Below are 19521 nucleotides of genomic sequence, written 5' to 3' on the forward strand. Positions count from 1 at the left end.
CCCCAGTGTCTGTTGTTGCCCTATTTGTGTTCATCAGTTCTCATCTTTTAGCTCCCACTTGTAAGTGAGAAAATGCAGTATTTGATTTTTCTGTTCCTGTGTTTGTTTGCTAAGAATAATGGCCTCCAGCTCTATCCATGCTCTCGCAAAATACATGCTCTCATTCTTTTTTATGGCTGCATAGTATCCCGTGGTGTATATGTACCACATTTTCTTTATCCCATTTGCTATTAATGGGCATTGAGGTTGATGTGAATCGTGTTGCAGTGAACATAGACATGCATGTGCCTTTATGGTAGAATGATTTATATTGTTTTGGGTATACCCAGTAATGGGATTGCTGGATTGAATGGTAGTTCTGTTTTTAGCTCTTTGGGGGAATCACCACACTGCTTTTTTGTTTATTTTTTATTTTTAATTTTTTTGAGAGACAGGGTTTCACTTTGTTGCCCAGGCTGGAGTGCAGTGGCATGATCATAGCTCACTGCAGTATGGAATTCCTGGGCTCAAGCAATCCTCCTTCCTCAGCATCCCGAGTAGCTAGAACTGCAGGTTTGTGATACCATGTCCAACTAATTTTTAAAAATTATTTGTAAAGACAGGGTCTTGCTGTGTTGCCTGGGCTAGTCTCTAACTCATAGCATCAAGCAATCCTCCTACCTTGCCCTCCCAAAGTGCTGGTATTACAGGCATGAGCCACCACACCCAGCCGTTCTCACATGCTTCTAACTAATATTTGCAGGCTGAGATTAGATGAGCTCCAACAAGCTTTTGGTTTAGGTCAATGAGAGTAACCTCCTTCTTTAAAGTTAGCCATTATAGTTCCTCATCCATATTATATGAACTCATTAAATAAAAGGAATAATATACTCCTAACCAAAGGATGCTTTTGTACCGAACATTATATTTCATAACGATTGTATATTTCTCTGAATTTTCTGCCTTAGGCACAACGTAAAAGTAATATCCTACAGGTTCTAGAGTTTGCTTTTAAATTTCATTTACTATTAAAAGAGGTTATCTTTGAGAGCAAGCTTAGCATATGCATGGTATGTTTTAAATAATTAGAGGAAAGAAAGGAGGATGTGTAATCAGATTTCTGCTATCATTCCTGGTAACTCTACACATATAGTGCCCAGGTAGAGATTCTCAAGTCAAACACTACATTCAAGGTCGTGTTTTTGTTGTGTAGGGAGATGAGGGCGCCTCTATCTGTTTTTTTTTTTTTTTTTATCAAGCAGGCTTAAAGCTCATTGACAGAATTGTAAGCTTTGAATGACCTTCCATTCAAGAACCAGGCAGTATTGAGACACTGCGTGTGAGATATTGTGCTATGCTCTTAGTGGCATAGTTTACAATCACCATACAGTAAGGACTTCACCCTTGATGTCTATTCTTTTGGCATCTGTGGATTAAGAAGGCAGAGCTTCAGGAAACATATAAATAAGCATGTTTTTGTTTTAATTTATGTATATTTATGAGAAGTTAGAATAAAATAAATTTTAAAAGTAAAAGCTAAGGAAATGAGGTTTGAGAATTGTGCTTTTGAGTATTCCAATAAAAACATAGCTCCCTTTAAAAGAAGGAATAAATAGAGTTTCATTTTGTTTTGTTTTTTTTTTTTTTTTTAGATGGAGTCTTGCTCTGTCACCCAGGCTGGAGCACAGCGGTGCAATCTTGGCCCACTGCAACCTCCATCTCCTGGGTTCAAGGAAGATTCAGGCGATTCTCCCGCCTCAGCTCCCCGAGTAGCTGGCATTATACGCACCTGCCATTATGCCAAACTCATTTTTTGTGTTTTTAGTAGAGACAGGGTTTTGTCATATTGATCAGGTTGGTCTCAAACTCCTGACCTCAAGTGATCCATCCATCTCAGCCTTCCAAAGTGCTGGAATTACAGGTGTGAGCCACTGCGCCTGGCCCAAAATAGGTTTGAAATTTGTGTGTTTAGCTCCTGATATGTGCCAGGTTCACATACTATACTCATGCACTCCTCACAGCTTTCTGAGCTGAAGTGTGATTATTATCATTTTATAGATTAAGAAAATGGAATCTATGCAGTTTTTAAGACTTGCCCAAGGTCATAAATCCAGCAAATGGGAGAAATAGCCAAATCAGCTATTACCTAGCAGTGGCAGCCTGGCAACATTAGTATCAAGCAGTGTATTATTCTCATTGCACCTGTAATGTATGATAAATAATTGAAAAGGAAAACGTACTTCTGTTGGTGTATTAGTCCATTTCACACTGTTGTAAAGAACTTCCCTGAGACTGTATAATTTATAAAGGAAAGAGGTTTAATTGACTCACAGTTCCACATGGCTGGGAAGGCCTCAGGAAACTTATAATCGTGGAAGAAGGTGAAGGGGAAGCAGGCACTTTCTTCACAAGGTGGCAGGAGAGAGAAATGAGCAAAAGCAGGAAGAACTGTCTTATAAAACCATCATATTGGCCAGGTGTGGTGGCTCATGCCTGTAATCCCAGCACTTTGGAGGGCCAAGACAGGCAGATCATCTGAGGTCAGGAGTGCAAGACCAGTCTGGCCAACATGGTGAAACCCCGTCTCTACTAAAAATATAAAAATTAGCTGGGCATGGTGGCAGGTGTCTGTAATCCCAGCTACTTGGGAGGCTGAGGCAGGAGAATTGCTTAAACCTGGGAGGTGGAGGTTGTGGTGAGCCTAGATCGTGCCATTGCACTCCAGCCTGGGCAACAAGAGCGAAACTCCGTCTCCAAAAAAAAGTCAGATCTCATGAGAACCCACTCACTATCATGAGAGCAGCATGGGTAAACCACCCCCATGATCCAGTGATCTCCCTCCCTCGACATGTGGTGATTACAGATCTCTCCCTTGACACATGGGATTACAGTTTGAGATGGGATTTGGGTGGGGACACAGAGCCAAACTTCATCAGTTGGTAAATAAAGGTCCGTATAGACTGAACACGAGTGCTATAGTGAACAAGTTGCATTAAGGGTTTTACTGAGCATCAAAGTGATGAAGAATCAGAGCTTTGTATTTTGACTGATTAAAGTTGAGTGTGGGGAAAATTGGACTTTCAGGAATTGTTTGAATAAAGAGAGGGAGGAGAAGAGCATTGTGGAAGTAGACAGTGAAATTATAAGACGGTGTTTGACTTGGAGAGGGCTTAGAGGAGGATGAGTTGCCCGCCAGGGTTGTTGAACTGAAGCGTATGAAATTTGATCACAGCCTTTTGCACTAAGGATGGATATTTGTATTGCCTGCAGCTGTATCTGCACAGGGAGGATGGAGATGGAGGAGAGTCAGGTCCAGGTTATGGGTACCATGCTTGGTGGTTGGCCTGCGCATGAAGTATTGTGTACCATCCTCTCTTGCCCTTCTATAGTCTGTTCTGCACACAGCAGCCAGAATTATCATTATCATTTTTTTAATGCAGATCATGTCACTTCCCTGCTTTAAATCCTCCAGTGACTTTCCATTATCCTGAGTTGGTCTAGACAGACCGTAAGGTGTAGTGTTGAGGAGCATGGTCACTGGAGCAAGACTGGGTTCACTCTGTACATACAGTAGTCCCCCCTTATCCATGGGGGACACATTGCAAGACCCCCAGTGGATACCTGAACCTGCAGATAGTGCTGAACCCTAACATACACTGTTTTTCCCTATACATATATGCCTATGATAACATTTACTTTATGAATTAGGCACAGTAAGAGATTAACAATAACAGAATAGAACAATTATAACAATATATTGTAACAAAAGTTGCATGAATGTGGTCTCTCAAATGTGCAAATGTGATCTCTTTCTCTGAAAATATCTTACTGTACTGTATTCACCCTACTTCATCTTCTCATGATGCTGTGAGATGATAAAATGCCTCCATGATGAGATACCATGACAGCTGATCTGATAATTGAGATGGCTACTAAGCAGGGAGCATCTACAGCATGGATCTGCTGGACAGAGAGATGATTTACATCCAGGCAGGTTGGAAGGGACAATGCAAAATTTCATCACACTACTCAATGTGCACAACCTAAAACTTATGAATTGTTTCTGGAATTTTCCATCTAATATTTTCACACTGGGGTTAACCTTGGATAACGGAAATTGCAGAAAGTGAAACTATAGATAAGAGGGGACTGCTGTACCAGCTTTGTCATCTTAGACAAATTTCTTAACCTTTCCCTGTTTTACTTTCCTCATTGTTAAAAAAATTTATAGATAATAGTTCCTATCCTAAAGGGTTGTTGGAATTTTAAATGAGTTACAAGAGAAACACTAGAACAGCACTGGCACATATAAGCTCTAGAGCAGGCATCCCCAAACTACGGCCCGCGGGCCGCATGCGGCCCCCTGAGGCCATTTATCCGGCCCCCGCCGCACTTCAGGAAGGGGCACCTCTTTCACTGGTGGTGAGTGAGAGGAGCACAGTATGTGGTGGCCCTCCAACGGTCTGAGGGACAGTGAACTGGCCCCCTGTGTAAAAAGTTTGGGGACGCCTGCTCTAGAGAGTATTACTGATATTATTACAGTCTAGAAGCTGGCCCTTGCCTTTCTGTTTCTCTGATCTCGTCTTCTCCCACTCTATGCCTCATTCATGCTGCTCCGGCTGCATCACTCTGATATTCCTTGGAACTTGGTAGGCTTGCTTCTGTTTCAGGCTTTGCATTTTTGTTTTATGCCTTTTCCCAAAATCTCCCTATGGTTCACTCCCCTGCTTCATTCAGTTTCCTGTTCAAATGCTTCCCTGATCAACCTATGTAAAATTGTACTTTCCTACCAACCTGTCTCCACCCCATACCCAAGCTATCTTTGTTTAAGCCAGTTACTACTACGTGACATTACATTTTTGTTTATGTATGTGCTTACTGACTACTTTCTCCATCAGACCAAAATCTCCACCAGGACAAGGACTTTGACTCTTTTATTTCTACACAAATCCCTGTCACTTAGAATATTGCCTGGCAGATAGTGGATGCTCAATAAATATTTGTTGAATTAACTTTTGTGAATTTCATTTTCTCTATCCCTTCTATAATTACTGTTTTCCTTCTGTCTTTGAGGCTTAAACTGTTCTTTTCAACTCTCTGTGGCCGGTTACACTTGTCCAAATTATCCCAATGGAAAAAGAGCATTTACTCTGCTCCTTCTAATGAAAATTCTTTGATAGTCTTTTTCTAATACTGCCAGCCTTGGTACTGGGGATAGTATTGAGTCATTTTATCATCACTGTCATAGAACATTCTTGAAGGGCCTGATGTTGAATCTTGTGCTGTGGTGTTTACTGAGCTACCAAATGCTGGCCATACTTCCCCACTTAAAAGGGCTTGGGTTTACATTTTCATTATAAAGCATAATTGTCAAAGGAAAGTAGGCATGCAACTATGATGGAGAAAGTTATGTACTGACAACAATGTGTATTTGAAAGCGACTTTGGAAATCTTTACATCTCAAGTTTTACAAAGAACACCTCCTTCCTGCTAATGTTTTTCTTTTATCATGAAATTGGATGCAACTATTGTAAATGCCTTATTCTGTTTTCACATGAGATTTATTGTAAGTTTTTACAATAGCCACAGAAATTGTAAGCTTCTTGTTTGATATCAGTAAGGCTTTAGTCATTTTTCCATATGAAGTATTATCAAAAAATTTGAGTTCTCACAAATCCTATGTAGTAAAACATTCAGTTGGGGGGAGGGGAATCTTAATTTAGAAATGGTCTGAAAGTCTGTGTCAAGAAGGAACTTTTAATGTTTCAAAGGCCTTACTCAAAACTGGTTATGCGATCTTAAGTAAGCCTCTTAATCTTTTTTGTGCTTTGGTATAACCAACTGTAGGATATAAACAAAGTTGAATGTCACCACAGCAGTGTGGATGAATTAAGTGTGAATGTTAATTGGTAAGTCTTATTATAAAGATCCAGAGTTTAAGCTGGTCTTATGGAATTTCCCTGATAATGCTTACCAAGAATTTGCAATGTTGTCCTTGTTTTTCTATATACTGAATAAGATGGAGATCTCTTTAAAAAGGCTTTATGTGTTCCATGGTGAGAACTTTATTTCCCTTTTATATATTTTAAAAATAGAATACTAATATTCAATTAATATCATATAATCAAAAGAAAATATCAGGATACCGAGGATTTTTCTTGGCCTGTTTGCTGGGCTCACAGCAGGAGGCACCCTGTTTAGCCAGCTCACCAGGCCATGTTTGGCTTGTGCTCCAGCATGGATCTTGTGGCCGCTGCAACTGTGTACTCAGCCCCTGGCAGGAGCAGGTGTGTGAGCAAGGGAGTATGGGCTCCGGCCAGCCATTCCAAGCACTGGCACAGTGGCGGGCTCCATGCAGGGCTTGTGGCTCGACCAGCTATGTCACCCTGAGGGGAATGTGGTGGTGCCCAGGCAGGGGTGCCCACAATCCTGAAGCCCCAGAAGCTCTTTAAAAGAGCTTAAAGATAATTCAGTCTTTTAGTTCCACTCTCAGAAGCATGACCAATGGTGGCATGTTAGCCCAGTCAGCTCCCTGCCCCACTCCAGCCCATGGCTCTGGGGCCAGGGCTTGGCCCTGGTATTACTTTCCATTGCACGGGGTGGCTGCCCTCCACTGGTGGAGGGTAGAGGGCCACAGTATTATAGCCTTCTGAATACCTGCATTTGGTGGGTCCCGAGTTCTTGCCCCACGTCCAAGAAGAATGAGGTCACGCTGACAATTGGAGGATGATGAAGTCAGAGAATTTAATTGACTGACAAAACAGCGCTGAATGCAGAGGGGATGGGAAGGTGGTCACTCACCCTAAGTCAGGTCTTCTATCTCACTGTGCTGAGTCTAGGGCTTTTATAGCCAGGAGGATGGGGGAGGGGCAGACCATAGGCAGTATTGGAAAAGGCAATGTTTGATTGGTTATGAAGCATTATTCAGAAAGAGCTAATGAGGAAAGGATGGGCAAACAGGAACAGAGGTTCTCCCTCCAGATCACAGCTTTCATCCAGAACCAGCAGGCTGGTCTTTCAGCCTTCAGGCCATTTTTGGCTTGAAGGTGGTGTTTCACCAGCGACTCACCCCTATCTGACTAGGCATTTATCTGCCTCTTGTCATTATCAGTACCTTTTTTTCAACCAAATCTGAGCACCTACTATGTGCCAGGTTTTATTCTAGGCACTTGGGATACATCAGTAAACAGAATAAACAAAATTCCTTGACTTCCTGGAGTTTACATTCAAGAGAGGAAGACAGATGTTATATTGGAACGTGTAAGTAGATTCTTACAGAGTATGTGGGAAGGTGATAAGGATTATGGAAAGGAAATTGAGCAGAGTAAGATAGTCCAGGAATACTGGAAGAAGACTTGCATTTCAAAACGAAGCAGTCAGAGTAGGCCTCATTGAGAAGGTGGTGTATAAGCCACAAAATTGAAGGAAGGAATTGAGCCATAGGGTATCTGAGGGAAGTTTCAGACAAATGGAATGGCCAGAACACAGTCCCTGGGGCCAAATTCTGACCACACCTTTGGGGACATCAGGGATGTCAGTATGGCTGGAGGGGAGTAAGGAAGGGAGTGGGGAAGGTAGGGAAGGGTGAGGTCAGAGTGAAATTGGAGGGAGTGGGCGGCCATGTCCTGTAGGCACTGGAAGCCATCATAAACACTTTGAATTTCACTCTGAGAGAAATAGGGAGCCACTGAACAGAAGAGAGACATGTTTCTATATGCCAGTGTGATCTGTGTTTGAAATTGATTCTTCTGTAAGCCATTTCTGAACTGCTTCTAATTATTTGGTATACTGGGCCATGACTGTAACTCTTGGTTAGGATTTACTGAAATGAGTCCAAGTATTTTTTCTCACTGAGCTGTCAATGATTTTTTTTCCTTGTCAAATGAGTATTTAATCAATAGTTTAGGATCAATTATTTTTATCTAGGAAGTTGCTTAGCAGAGCCTCCTCCCTTTGCTTAGTACTTCTAGAGGTGTGAGTGTGCAGGTGACCCCTCAGTGGTGTGGCTTAGACTTGACTCTATGTCACCCAGTTTGGATCTAGTGAAACATTTCACATTCTCCAGTTTGGCTCCACTCACTGCTTGTGATACTTCACTATACAGGACACAGGAATAAAATGTCTCTCTCGAACTTGACAGTGGATGGTGTGAGTTCAACAAGTGTACCCTGTGCCTCTTCACCCTGCCAGCATTCCCTTCCATGGCAGTGATGGGTCCATGTCAGAGATAGTGTCCTACATACCTTTCAGTGCACAGATATTCTCCAGGCCAGACCTTGCAGTCTTGTCATTGGCTCTTCTCAGCCCACGTTGTTTTTTTCTGCCCTGTAATGTGCTGGTGCCCATTTCTGCAATCTTGGGCACATTATTTTCAGCAAATCATTCTGGTGCCATTCAAGTGGCTTCAAACCTGTAGTCACCAGTAGGTGCCCTCTTAGCAGGTGGCCTGAGGTTGCCATGATTGTAATCTCTGAACATGTTAGACACACTCCTTTTTTCCATTTAGAGGAGGCTTTAATGTAAAGAATTGGGCATCTAGGGAGATTGTGTTAAAACCTAATGCAAGTTGGCAAATTCATAAGGAAGTTTACCAGTGAATTTTCCTAGCACTTAATAAAATTGGTGCTCTGTTTGGCACACTCAGTGTACCAAATATATACACACAAACATATTTTGCATTGCATTATCTCTGTGTGCCAGTCTCCTCCCACTACCCTGTCCACTCTTTATGGCAAGAAATAGGTGCTCATGATCTTCATCGTCGTCGATCAATAAACACCTGTCAAATGAATGAATGAACAAGGTAACAAGTGAGAGGGACAACAGTCAAAGAGATATGTGTGTTCTACAGAATTGGTGTGATTGCTCAACTTCCCTGGAAATAACCATGGAGCTCGGTGAAAGAGTTGGAGAGTTTAGTAGAGTTGGGGAGCCACCCCTCTCCCACAGGCTAGCTCAGCTTTCAAAGTCATCGTCACGGTTTCCTCTTCAACATTGCTCTGGGATTCCAGTAACTGGCCTGGTACATGCTGGTACATTTGCACCATTTTAACAGTCAAGCAGTCCCTCTGAAGGGGTGTTCTTTGTCCAGGTCTAGGATGATGATTGTGATTGAATTCCTGGCTTAATATTGCTCTCCAATCCCAAATTCCAGACAGCCATCTAATTCCTGAGTGTGTCCAAAATAAGATCAAGCACATTTATGGTTCCAATCTCAGGACATAGTTGTTTTCAATTTATATCCAAAAGGTAATCAAAAATAAATTTAGAAGTTTATGCCTTAAAAAAAAAAAAAGAAAACGTAGAGAGGAGATGGAATTACTTTAAAGCAAAAGAAAATTTGAAAGTATTGTTTTTCTTCTCTCTGCCACAGTCTGTCACATGGCATATTTCTCAGAAAAATTTCTCCTCTATTTTCAACTTCTCTGGGTTGGTAGGAGGGTAAGTGCTTTGGATACTTTTTTTTGTTTCTACTTTATCTCTAGTACTGCATGGAGGTTTTGGAGATATTTAATATAAGCATAAAAATGTTTCCATATCTAGAATATGTTTGGATATGTCTGGTCATGTTTCCTATATATTCTCTTGTTATCTTAAAAGGATAATTTTCTGGAAATCCAAGAATCACGTACAGGAAAAAAATTAATATTTTAAAAATATTTTCACAACCATCTCTGTATGTGAAATATGGGGAAGAAAGAACTTGAAAAAAATTTAAATTTTTTATTTATATTATTTTAGCTTTGTGTGTCATTTTTTTTTAAAAAAGAATTTAGTTTTAAAAAATATTACTCTCTATAATTACATTATAGGTTAATATAATTACCAACTTTTACAGGGAATAAAAGGATAATCTACTGGGGCTCAAGCAAAAATAGTAACTTTGACCCCTGAATTCATCTTTAAATGTGGTCACTTGTTTGTTGTTTCTGATGGCCATTCATAGAACCAAATTTTGAACCATGGAAGGTAAAGAAATACATATGTCTAGGGAATGGATGAGAAAACAATGACTGCCTTAGATTTGCAGATTTATCAAAGGAGATCTCCATAAACCCTTTCCAAAGACACTTTAAACCTAACAGTGCAGAGCCATATGAATCATACAGCCACCAGGAACATTAATCATTCCTCCTCTTTTGTCCTCTTTTAACAAAACATGCACACCTTTACCATATTTTTACATTGTATTATATCTGTGTGCCATTCTCCTCCCACTATACTGTCAGCTCTTTATGGCAGGAAATAGGTGCTTCATGATCTTCATAGTAGTCAGTCAATAAATACCTGTCGCATGAATGAACAAGGTAACAAGTGAGAGGGACAACTTGTCCTTCTCAAAGGGCATATCTCAACAAGTCAAAAAGATATGTGTCTTCCACAACATTGCTGTGATTGCTCAACTTCCCTGGAAATAATCATGGAGCGAATTTTTCAAAATGTGGTCTTTATGGTACCTGCATCTGAACCATCTGGTTGGGTTGCTTGCTAAAATTCAGATTCCTGAGCCTAGACTCAAGCCTACTGAATTCCAAATCTCTGGAAGAGCAGCAGAGGAATTAGCATTTTTTCCTTTTTTTCAAATGGAGTCTCACTCTGTTCCCCAGGCTGGATTGCAGTGGCACAATCTCAGCTCACTGCAACCTCTGCCTCTTGGATTCAAGCGATTCTCCTGCCTCAGCTTCCTGAGTAGCTGGGATTACAGGCATGCGCCACCATGCCCAGCTAATTTTTTGTATTTTTAGTAGAGTTGGGGTTTCACCACGTTGGTCAGGCTGGTCTCAAACTCCTGACCTCAAGTAATCCACCTACCTCAACCTACCAAAGTGCTGGGATTATAGGCGTGAGCCACCATGCAAGAATTGGCATTTTAAAGAAGCACCGCCCACTCCTCCTCATTCCTTGTGAGCAATGGAGTTGGGCATTCATTGCCCTGGGGGATCAGTTAGCTTAAAGAGAAGGTGACCTGTGAGGATCTGTGACAGTGAATGTACAGAAGATGTTGGCAAGTCTGCTTATATAGAGATTCTGTTTAAGAACCCTAGGTGTTCTTCCTAAAAGTGATGTGGTTTTAATGAAGGAAAAGGGTCCCAATTTCTTACCTCACTAACAAGCTCTTAGAAATTTCTCTGAGTCACTGTATAGTTAATAGAAGAGGGTTGTGTGTTATAATCTTCTATTTCTATTCCTTTATCTCCTGGGTCCAAACACTTTGTTTCTCCCTTGTAGAAGCAAAATTAACATAAATAATTCCACTATTACTAATAGAAGTAATTGGAATAGCCCTAAGTTGTAATTTTAAAATTAATAATAAAATGAAATCACTTTGGATACGTATCATGGCCAGGCATGGTGGCCCACATCTGTAAACGCAGTGCTTTTGGAGGCTAAGGTGGGAGGACCACTTGAGTGCGTGCATACACACACACACACACACACACACACACACACACACAGAGTTTCACTTTTCTATTTAGAGAAAATGTGCAGCCAACTAGACTTGTAAGAGAATAAAGAAGACATGAGACATGAAGGGACAAGATTAATATAAACTCTATCAAACAAAATCATATTTAGAAGGTATTTGGGTGTGTGTATTGACATCTACAATGTTCCTTTTTTTTGTAATTACATTTCCACGAGGAAGTTACTATCTTAAATATATTCTACTGTAATATACTCTATTGTAACTCAAAAACAGACACTTTAATCTTAGTAGGAGAAGAAATAGGAATAAGGGCGGGAAAGAGGGCAAGTGAGGTACTGGTCAAAGAGCAAAGACAAAAGCAGGAGAGTATACCTCATGGAAGCTGACAGGTTTCTAGGTGCAGTGGAAGGTTCCTCTAGAAGAAATGCTTAAAGCCTACAATGAGAGAAAGTGACTGGGACGGAATGGGACTGCAGGCACCACTGTAAAAAGGAGTAGGGCCCTGGGCAAGAAGGCAGGAAGTAGGCACAGATACAGAGGAGATGGTAGTAGAGAGATGGAGAAATCAAGGGAGATCAGGCCTAATGTCCTCTGTGTTTTGAATGCCATAGGATGCATGATACCCTGCTCCAATGAGGGTGGAAATTAGGTAGGGGATGTGAGGACAGTGAGGCAGATTTGGAGATGTTAAGAGGAATGAGAAAGGGAAATGGCCAACTGTAACCTGGTTTTAAAGACCAGTGTCATTCTATGATCTGTTGAAACCTTTACTCAGTTAAAGGAAGAAATAAGTTCATAATTACCACTGTATTACACATGCGGAGGATTTAGAATTGTTTCTTTGATATGCCTTTTTATATTCAGTTATTGTTCTTTTTTTGAGGGTCTTTCTCTAACATCTAGGCTAGAGTGTAGTGGTGCAATCATAGCTCACTGCAGCCTTGAACTCTTGGGCTCTAAGGGATACTCCCGCTTCAGTCTCCTGAGTAACTAGGACGATAGGTGTGCACCATCATGCCCAGCTAATTTTTATTTTTACTTTTTGTAGAGACAGGGTCTTGCTTTGTTGCCCAGGCTGGTCTCAAACTCCTGGCCTCAAGTTGATCCTCCTATCTTGTCCTACTGAAGTGTTGAGATGACAGACATGAGCCACTGCACACAGGCCAGCTGTTGTTCTTACTTTGGAATGGGGGAATTTTGAAAAGACCAATTCACCTCATACAGGTACTAAATGAGGATAAAAAAGAATGGTTCATAGCTAATAGGAAAAAAATATGTTGGCTTAAAAAAAAATCCATGAACTGTAGATCTGAGCAGAGAAAATGCTATCACTGTGAAAGGATTCTCAGGCTAGATTAGAAGTGACTCCGCAACCTAAACAAAGGTGTGAACAAACATGTAATCTGAAGAACTAATTAAAATTTGTCTTCTTGGAACAAAGTAAAGGAATGAGTCATTCTGGGCATTTCTTAGCATGAGGTGCCAAGGCTGGCCAGAGCTCTGCTAGTTTCGGTAGGAGCAGTAGCAGTGGTAGAAGTTGCAGTGGGCATTTCACAGTAATGTGAACTCTGTGTCCCTAAACTTGTTTATTTCTCGGGATTTATATTTCCAATTAAGGGTTGCTGCCACTTGATGGTGGACGTGTTTGTGTCTGTCAGGGATAATGAATTATCAACAAAATATGATCTCATCAAAGAAAAATTTTCATCTAGAATAACCAGAATATTAACTTGAGTATCTCTTACTTGTCAAGCGTCATTCTTGGCAGGGAATTATGCGGAAGCTTTCCTTCCTTATAAAGGCCAAAGGATGGTCACTGGCTATGGCATTAGGACTTGTTTTCTGTAATCAAAACAGGCCTATCCAGCTTCTGCTCAGGGTCAGCTCATTCTACTTCTGAACAATTTTTTTTTTTTTTTTGTCATATATGGAACGTTTGTGTTCTATGTGAACCTGAGTACTCATGGTACAATTTAGCTACTTGACTTCAAAGGGCCAACCTTTATTTCTTTGAATATCACAGATTTCACCAGGCTGGGCATGGTGGCTCATGCCTGTAATCCCAGCACTTTCAGAGGGCAAGGTGGGCAAATCACCTGAGATCAGGAACTTGAGACCAGCCTGGCCAACATGGTGAAACCCCATCTCTACTGAAAAATACAAAGATTAGCTGGGCATGGTGATGCACACCTGTAATGCCAGCTACTTGGGAGGCTGAGGCAGGAGAATCGCTTGAACCCAAGAGGCAGAGATAATGCCACTATACTCCAGCCTGGGTGACAGAGGAAGCTCCATCTCAAAAAAAAGAAAAAAAAAAGATTTCACCAAATGGAAATAGAATTTTCTGTATGGCCTATGAACCAACTTAGTTCTATACAGACTATGAACTAAGTCAGAGATATATAGTTTATCCCAACCTACAGGAGCTGGTGGGTGAATTGAACACTTAACTCTAGGCTTACTTCATGGTAAAAGGTCTGGGAAGAAAGCACACATTACTTATTTCCTACTTTTGAGACTAAGCAAGGATATGCAGGTAATACAATATTTCTACCTTGGGTTGAACCTAACTAGCAAAGGAAGTGATATTAGCGACCCTCTTAGAATAAGAGATGCTGACACCAGTTCTCTGTCCAAACTCCCTTCTAGGGACCATGTAAAGGAGCCTCAGGGAGCTCCTCTGTCCAGGGCTCAGTCCTCGTCATCATCCCAATCCCATTTCTACCTGTCCATTCTAATTTTTGCCTCTCAATGGTCCATGTTCCCCAAATTGTTATGTCAGTAGTGCGTTTGTCTTAATTTATTGGCTTGATTGCCTGGGGAGAAAAAGTTTAGTAATACCAAATATGCATACCCTTTTACAGTAAGATCACATTAATATGTACAACTTGGCTGGGCATGGTGGCTCACGCCTGTGATCCCAGCACTTTGGGAGGCTGAGGTGGATAGATCACGAGGTCAGGAGTTTGAGACCAGCCTGACCAATATGGTGAAACCCTGTCTCTACTAAAAATACAATAACAACAAAAAATTAGCTGGATATGGTGGCGTGCGCCTGTAATCCCAGCTACTCAGGAGGCTGAGGCAGGAGAATCGCTTGAACTGGGGAGGCAGAAGTTGCAGTGAGCCGAGATCACGCCACTGCACTGCAGCCTGGGCAACAGAGTGAGACTTCGTCTCAAAAAAAAAAAGAAAAAAGGTACAACTTTTTTACAGTTGCTTTTTAAGGAGCAGCAAGCACAGTGATTCTAGTGCTTGCTCCTTAAAAGCAGATTTGATACTGCCTCATTTTTTCCAAGGCCTCAAGAGGAAGGAAACTGTCACAACAACGTTTTTGAGACATTTCCCATGTTCATAGCTACTTTTTAAAAAAGCTTTGTGAATAGGTGGACACTCTCTATTTCCTATTTCTGTGCTCTGTTTCTTTTTGAGTCCAATCTTCTGTGCCTTTCAAGTGACCAGTAGCTAATAAGTAAATTTATTTGTGAAAATATGAGGGCCCTTTTCCCAGCATCCAAGCAGCTCTGTTAATTAAAGTCTCTCTCAGAAGGTGAAGCGAATACCGTTGTTGTCTAACCTGGAGCAGTGGTGCAAACTGAGGATTCCAGATCAACTCAGAAATGATGAGTCTGAATCATTGAGTTGTTTTCAAGTTGAGTATGTCAGTTAAGAATTGTGTACGGCTGCAGGTAACAGACACACAACCACAGTGGCTTAACCGAATAGGAATCTAGGTAGCAGTAAGCCTGAAGGCAGGTGGCTCAGGGCTCAGCGAATCATCCTGATTGCTTCTAGCTTCTTGCTCTGCCATCTTAGCAATGTGGCTGTATGACAAAAAGAGGGGACACAGGAAAGCAAAAGGATGTTGAGTTTGTCCTTTTCTTATTAGGAAAATTAGTTTTCCTTAAGGTCCTACCTAGTAGAGTTCCACTTACATCTCACTGGGCAGAACCAGGTCACATGTCGCCCTTAGCTGGATGGGATTTTGGAGAGGTGAGATTTTTGTTTGTTTGCTTGTTTGAGATGGAGTCTCACTCTGTCACCCAGGCTGGAGTGCAGTGGCGCGATCTCTGCTCACTGCAACCTCCACCTCCTGGGTTCAAGCGATTCTCCTTCCTCAGCTTCCTGAGTAGCTGAGACTACAGGTGGGTATCATCACGCCCAGCTGATTTTTTGTATTTTTAATAGAGACAGGATTTCAGTGTTAGCCAGGATGGTCTCAGTCTCCTGACCTCGTGATTCGCCCGCCTCGGCCTCCCGAAGTGCTGGTATTACAGGCATGAGCCACTGCACCTGGCCTGAGAGGTGAGTATTTTTAATAGGGCACATTGTTGCCTCGAACAAAATTGGGGTTCAGTTGGCAAGGTAGAAGCTTAATGGTTATGCAGCAAGCAGGGTCTATCCTGAGGAGCCATGTGATACCTTTCAAATCTAGTGATTTTTAAGCGATTGTCTGAGTACCATGTAAATATCAGCTTCTTGGTTGTATTCCTGTGATGAAATGGAGTTGTTTGCTTGCGTTGTTTGTCTAGGAGAGGATGTGATGCCATGAATGGGTTATGTCTTTCCATTCTTATAAAGAACAGTGGCTGCTTCTTGGCCTTTCACAATAAATAACCTTTGACTTATAATGTGCGTAATGCAAATGCATGAAAGGACTACCCCTCCCAAAGTTCTCTGGCTTTTCAATATGGTGAAACTTAGTAGGGCAACCACAGAAAAGATAGAAATTTCTCAGACCCCTTGCTTTGACCCGTTTTCTGTTTTTCTCGTGCTCAAAAGAAGAGAAGTTTTTCATCTCAGGACTATTTCTTTGGGCTTGGGACCTTTTCTCCATCTTTCCTTTTCTAGTGTAGCTCTTACTTCACCTGTCTGCTTTATTCCAACTCTCAGTTAAAGGGCAACTTTAATCCTTCCTTCTTGAAAAGGGATTTGGGGAAACAAATGAGGTACATCTGACTTTAAGAGCCAGGATCAGTACATGCTTTTTAATGTGTCTATAAAACTCCGAATGGTCTCCTTTTCATGTTTTCTAGTTTCATTTCCTATTCTAGACCACTAGACAGAGCCTCAAACTATGTCATGTGAGCAAATTACAGAATATGAATCCCCAGTCTTCAGGGTGCTGGGATCAGAGCCTGAGGAAGCTAGAGCATCCCTGCCTGTCTGCTTTATTCAGTTGTAAGCATGGCTTCTGTTGAATCTAGTGTGCCATACAAATACTACCATTTTCTTTGTGCCACAAGGTCAGAAAGCACAGGAAATCCTGCTTTCAGGCCTGTTTGGGGGATCACTGTTCTTCCTATTCTTCTTCCAAACTAAAGCCTGTAGAGACTCCTTTTTTTTCTTCTTCTTATCTTGTCTCAAATCTACACCTTTGGCTTTTTGCAAAAGACTGTCCTGGCAGATGTGATAAACTTGGTTTGTGTTTCCTAAAAACTGTTCTGGGCAAAGCTGTGCTGTATCTTGACTCACTTGTGTAACTTAATGTTTCTTTTGTTCATCCCATCTTGAGCCCTGTTATATTCTCCTAGTTTTGCTCTTCCTTTGCTTTTTATAAAGGGGTTTTACAAATGGAAGCTCACCCCAACCCCTTTGTTATAAATCAGCTCATTGCCAAAGTTTCAGCAGCTGCATCCTTTGTTCTTCGCAGTTTTGTCTTGCAACACTGACCACCTTGGCCAAGCCCAGAGATGCCACCTTCTTTCCACCAAGCTCCCTTTCTCCCACATAAATGCAAGCATAGAAACTTGGGTAATACTCTGCTAGGAGGTAGTCATTAAGAATAATGTGCATTATATTTTCTCATTTATCTTTCCATTTATTTTAGAGCTTATGTTAGTCTTGGTGCTAAGGAGAGATAGGTTATAATTAAGCTGAAAAATGTTTCTTTGGTTTTTCCAGATGAGAATTCTCCAGCCAACTTCTGGGATTCTAAAAACAGGGGTGTGACTGGAACACAAAAAGGGCAAATTGTATGGAGAATTGAGCCTGGGCCCTATTTCATGGAACGTAAGTAATTGAATGTGAAATATAAACTTATTATTGAACATGGCATAAGTATGCAGAAATCTATGGAGTCTTTTTGAATGTTATTTTGAAATTCTTTGGTTTGGATTTCCATTGCCACCATGGAAAATATATTGTTTTAGAGAATGCTCAGTAAAGAATGTTCACATATTTTGAAAAAACTGTGTGTTTAAATATACAGTTAGCCATCCATATCTGTGGATTCCACATCTACAGGTTAAACTAACTGTGGATCCCAAAAAAAAAGATGTCATTGTGTCTATACTGAACAAGTACAAACGTTTTTCTTATTATTATTCCATAAACAACACAGTATAATAATTATTTGTATAACATTTATATTGTGTTAGGTATTATAAATTATCTAGAGATAATTTAAAGTATATGAGAGGATGTACACAGGTTATATCATGTACTCTGATACTTTATATAAAGAAGTTGAGCATCTGTGGATTTTGGCATCTGATGGGGGTCATGGAACTAATCCCCCATGGATATCAAGGGACAATTATGTAGGTACATGTGTACACACACACACACACACACACACACACACACACACATACACATTTACATATGTATGCACATAAATATTACATGTACATACATATACATGTACATATATACATAAATATATATAGTGCATTTTATATTTTACATATACATTATGAATGTGTATGGTATATAAATTATGCATGGTTACTTTAATACTTTACACATTTTTATATACTCTTTATATCTGTAATTAATATTTACTCATATTAATTTCAGAAAGAATAATTCAAGATTTCAGTTAATTTAATAACATGACTTGCCTTTGAAATACCTAATTATAATTTTTGCCAGCAGCAGAATAACTTCGTGTTTGGACCCCAGTCTTTTCAAAGTGTTGATGAAATGGCCTGGGTCTCACTGCCGTTGAGGTCAGCTTACTAGAAAATCAGACACCGGCTGCAAATAACTCAGCTATTACCCAACTAATCCAGTGTTACAGTCATTTGTAAATTCAAATGCTTGTATATAGTACCTGGTTCACAAAAATAACTTGCCCCTTTTTATGTTGTATGATGATATTACTTATAGTTGCCACCAATATTATAGAAAAATAGTAAATACTCAATATATTTTTGTGGAATATATAGAAGAATTAAGGAATAAATGATTTACTAGTTTGTCCAGTTAACTTCTACATTTACAGAATTTATTTTTCTTTAATGTAGAAAAAACGAGCTCTTTAAAGTTTTTCTGAGTTGTTGAGCTTCTGAGTGAGCCTTAAGACTAGTATATGCAAAAGATTTAATATAAAAGAGAATGTGTGGGTACTAGTACTTAAAGGTAGTACTTGGTAATGTGAACATTAAGACTTCATTAAGTGGAAACCTGCCACAAGCATATTTTTGTTGAAGCATATAAAACTTTTCTAATACACAGTTATCTTAAAAGATTAACATCTATTACTTGAATTGCTATTAAAGGCATTAGATAATTTCTTCCACCATTCTTAGTAGTAAATCAACATTCTAGAACTTTCTCTAATCCTGCTTCTGCCCCATGAGGAATGTCTTCTTTTCATATTTCAATTTCTGGCTGGATTATCTCTTTAAACCTTAAAAGGAATGTAGTTTTTTAGAGAAACTGCTCACAAAAAGCAGAGAGAAAGGAAGGTCGGAAAAGGGAAGCAGATATATTCAGCAGAATCCTAGCTAATAGCACAGCATGTAGGAAACAGTTTAAAAGAAAACTTGCCAACATGTGAATGAGGATGTTTTCTGGCAAGTGGAATTATGGATGATTTGTTTTTCTTACCTATGTCTACGTTACTTTCCAACATTGTTCCAGCTAGTACAAACAACTATCTAAGTAATGAGGAAATAAGTGATAAAAGAATGTGGGGAAAATGGAATGGGAAATAGCTGGTTTTACTTTCAGTGTGATTCCTCTTTTGAAAGGATCCTGGTGTTTAAAAGGCTGATCTAGCTGAGAAATATTGCCAACTGAACTTCAGGGGAAAAGGTAAAATCACTTCCTTTGGAGTAAAATCACTCCAAGATGATGAAGGCTGCTGGTAATCATTGCCTGTTGGA

The 19521-nt window shown here is 40.3% G+C and overlaps 1 protein-coding gene across 4 annotated transcripts in view; it reads left to right on the forward strand.

Moving 5' to 3' along the window:
• HECW2 (HECT, C2 and WW domain containing E3 ubiquitin protein ligase 2) overlaps positions 1 to 19521 on the forward strand; it is a 398266-nt gene that overhangs the window by 240199 nt on the left and 138546 nt on the right. For all 4 annotated transcript variants that reach the window (XM_074399331.1, XM_074399332.1, XM_010336479.2 and 1 more), the window contains one exon: positions 17312 to 17419. In XM_074399331.1, coding sequence (XP_074255432.1) covers positions 17312 to 17419 — 108 coding nt within the window. The remainder of the gene's footprint in view (positions 1 to 17311; positions 17420 to 19521) is intronic.

This window comes from Saimiri boliviensis, chromosome 5, assembly GCF_048565385.1.
Source record: "Saimiri boliviensis isolate mSaiBol1 chromosome 5, mSaiBol1.pri, whole genome shotgun sequence".
Taxonomy (NCBI): domain Eukaryota; kingdom Metazoa; phylum Chordata; class Mammalia; order Primates; family Cebidae; genus Saimiri; species Saimiri boliviensis.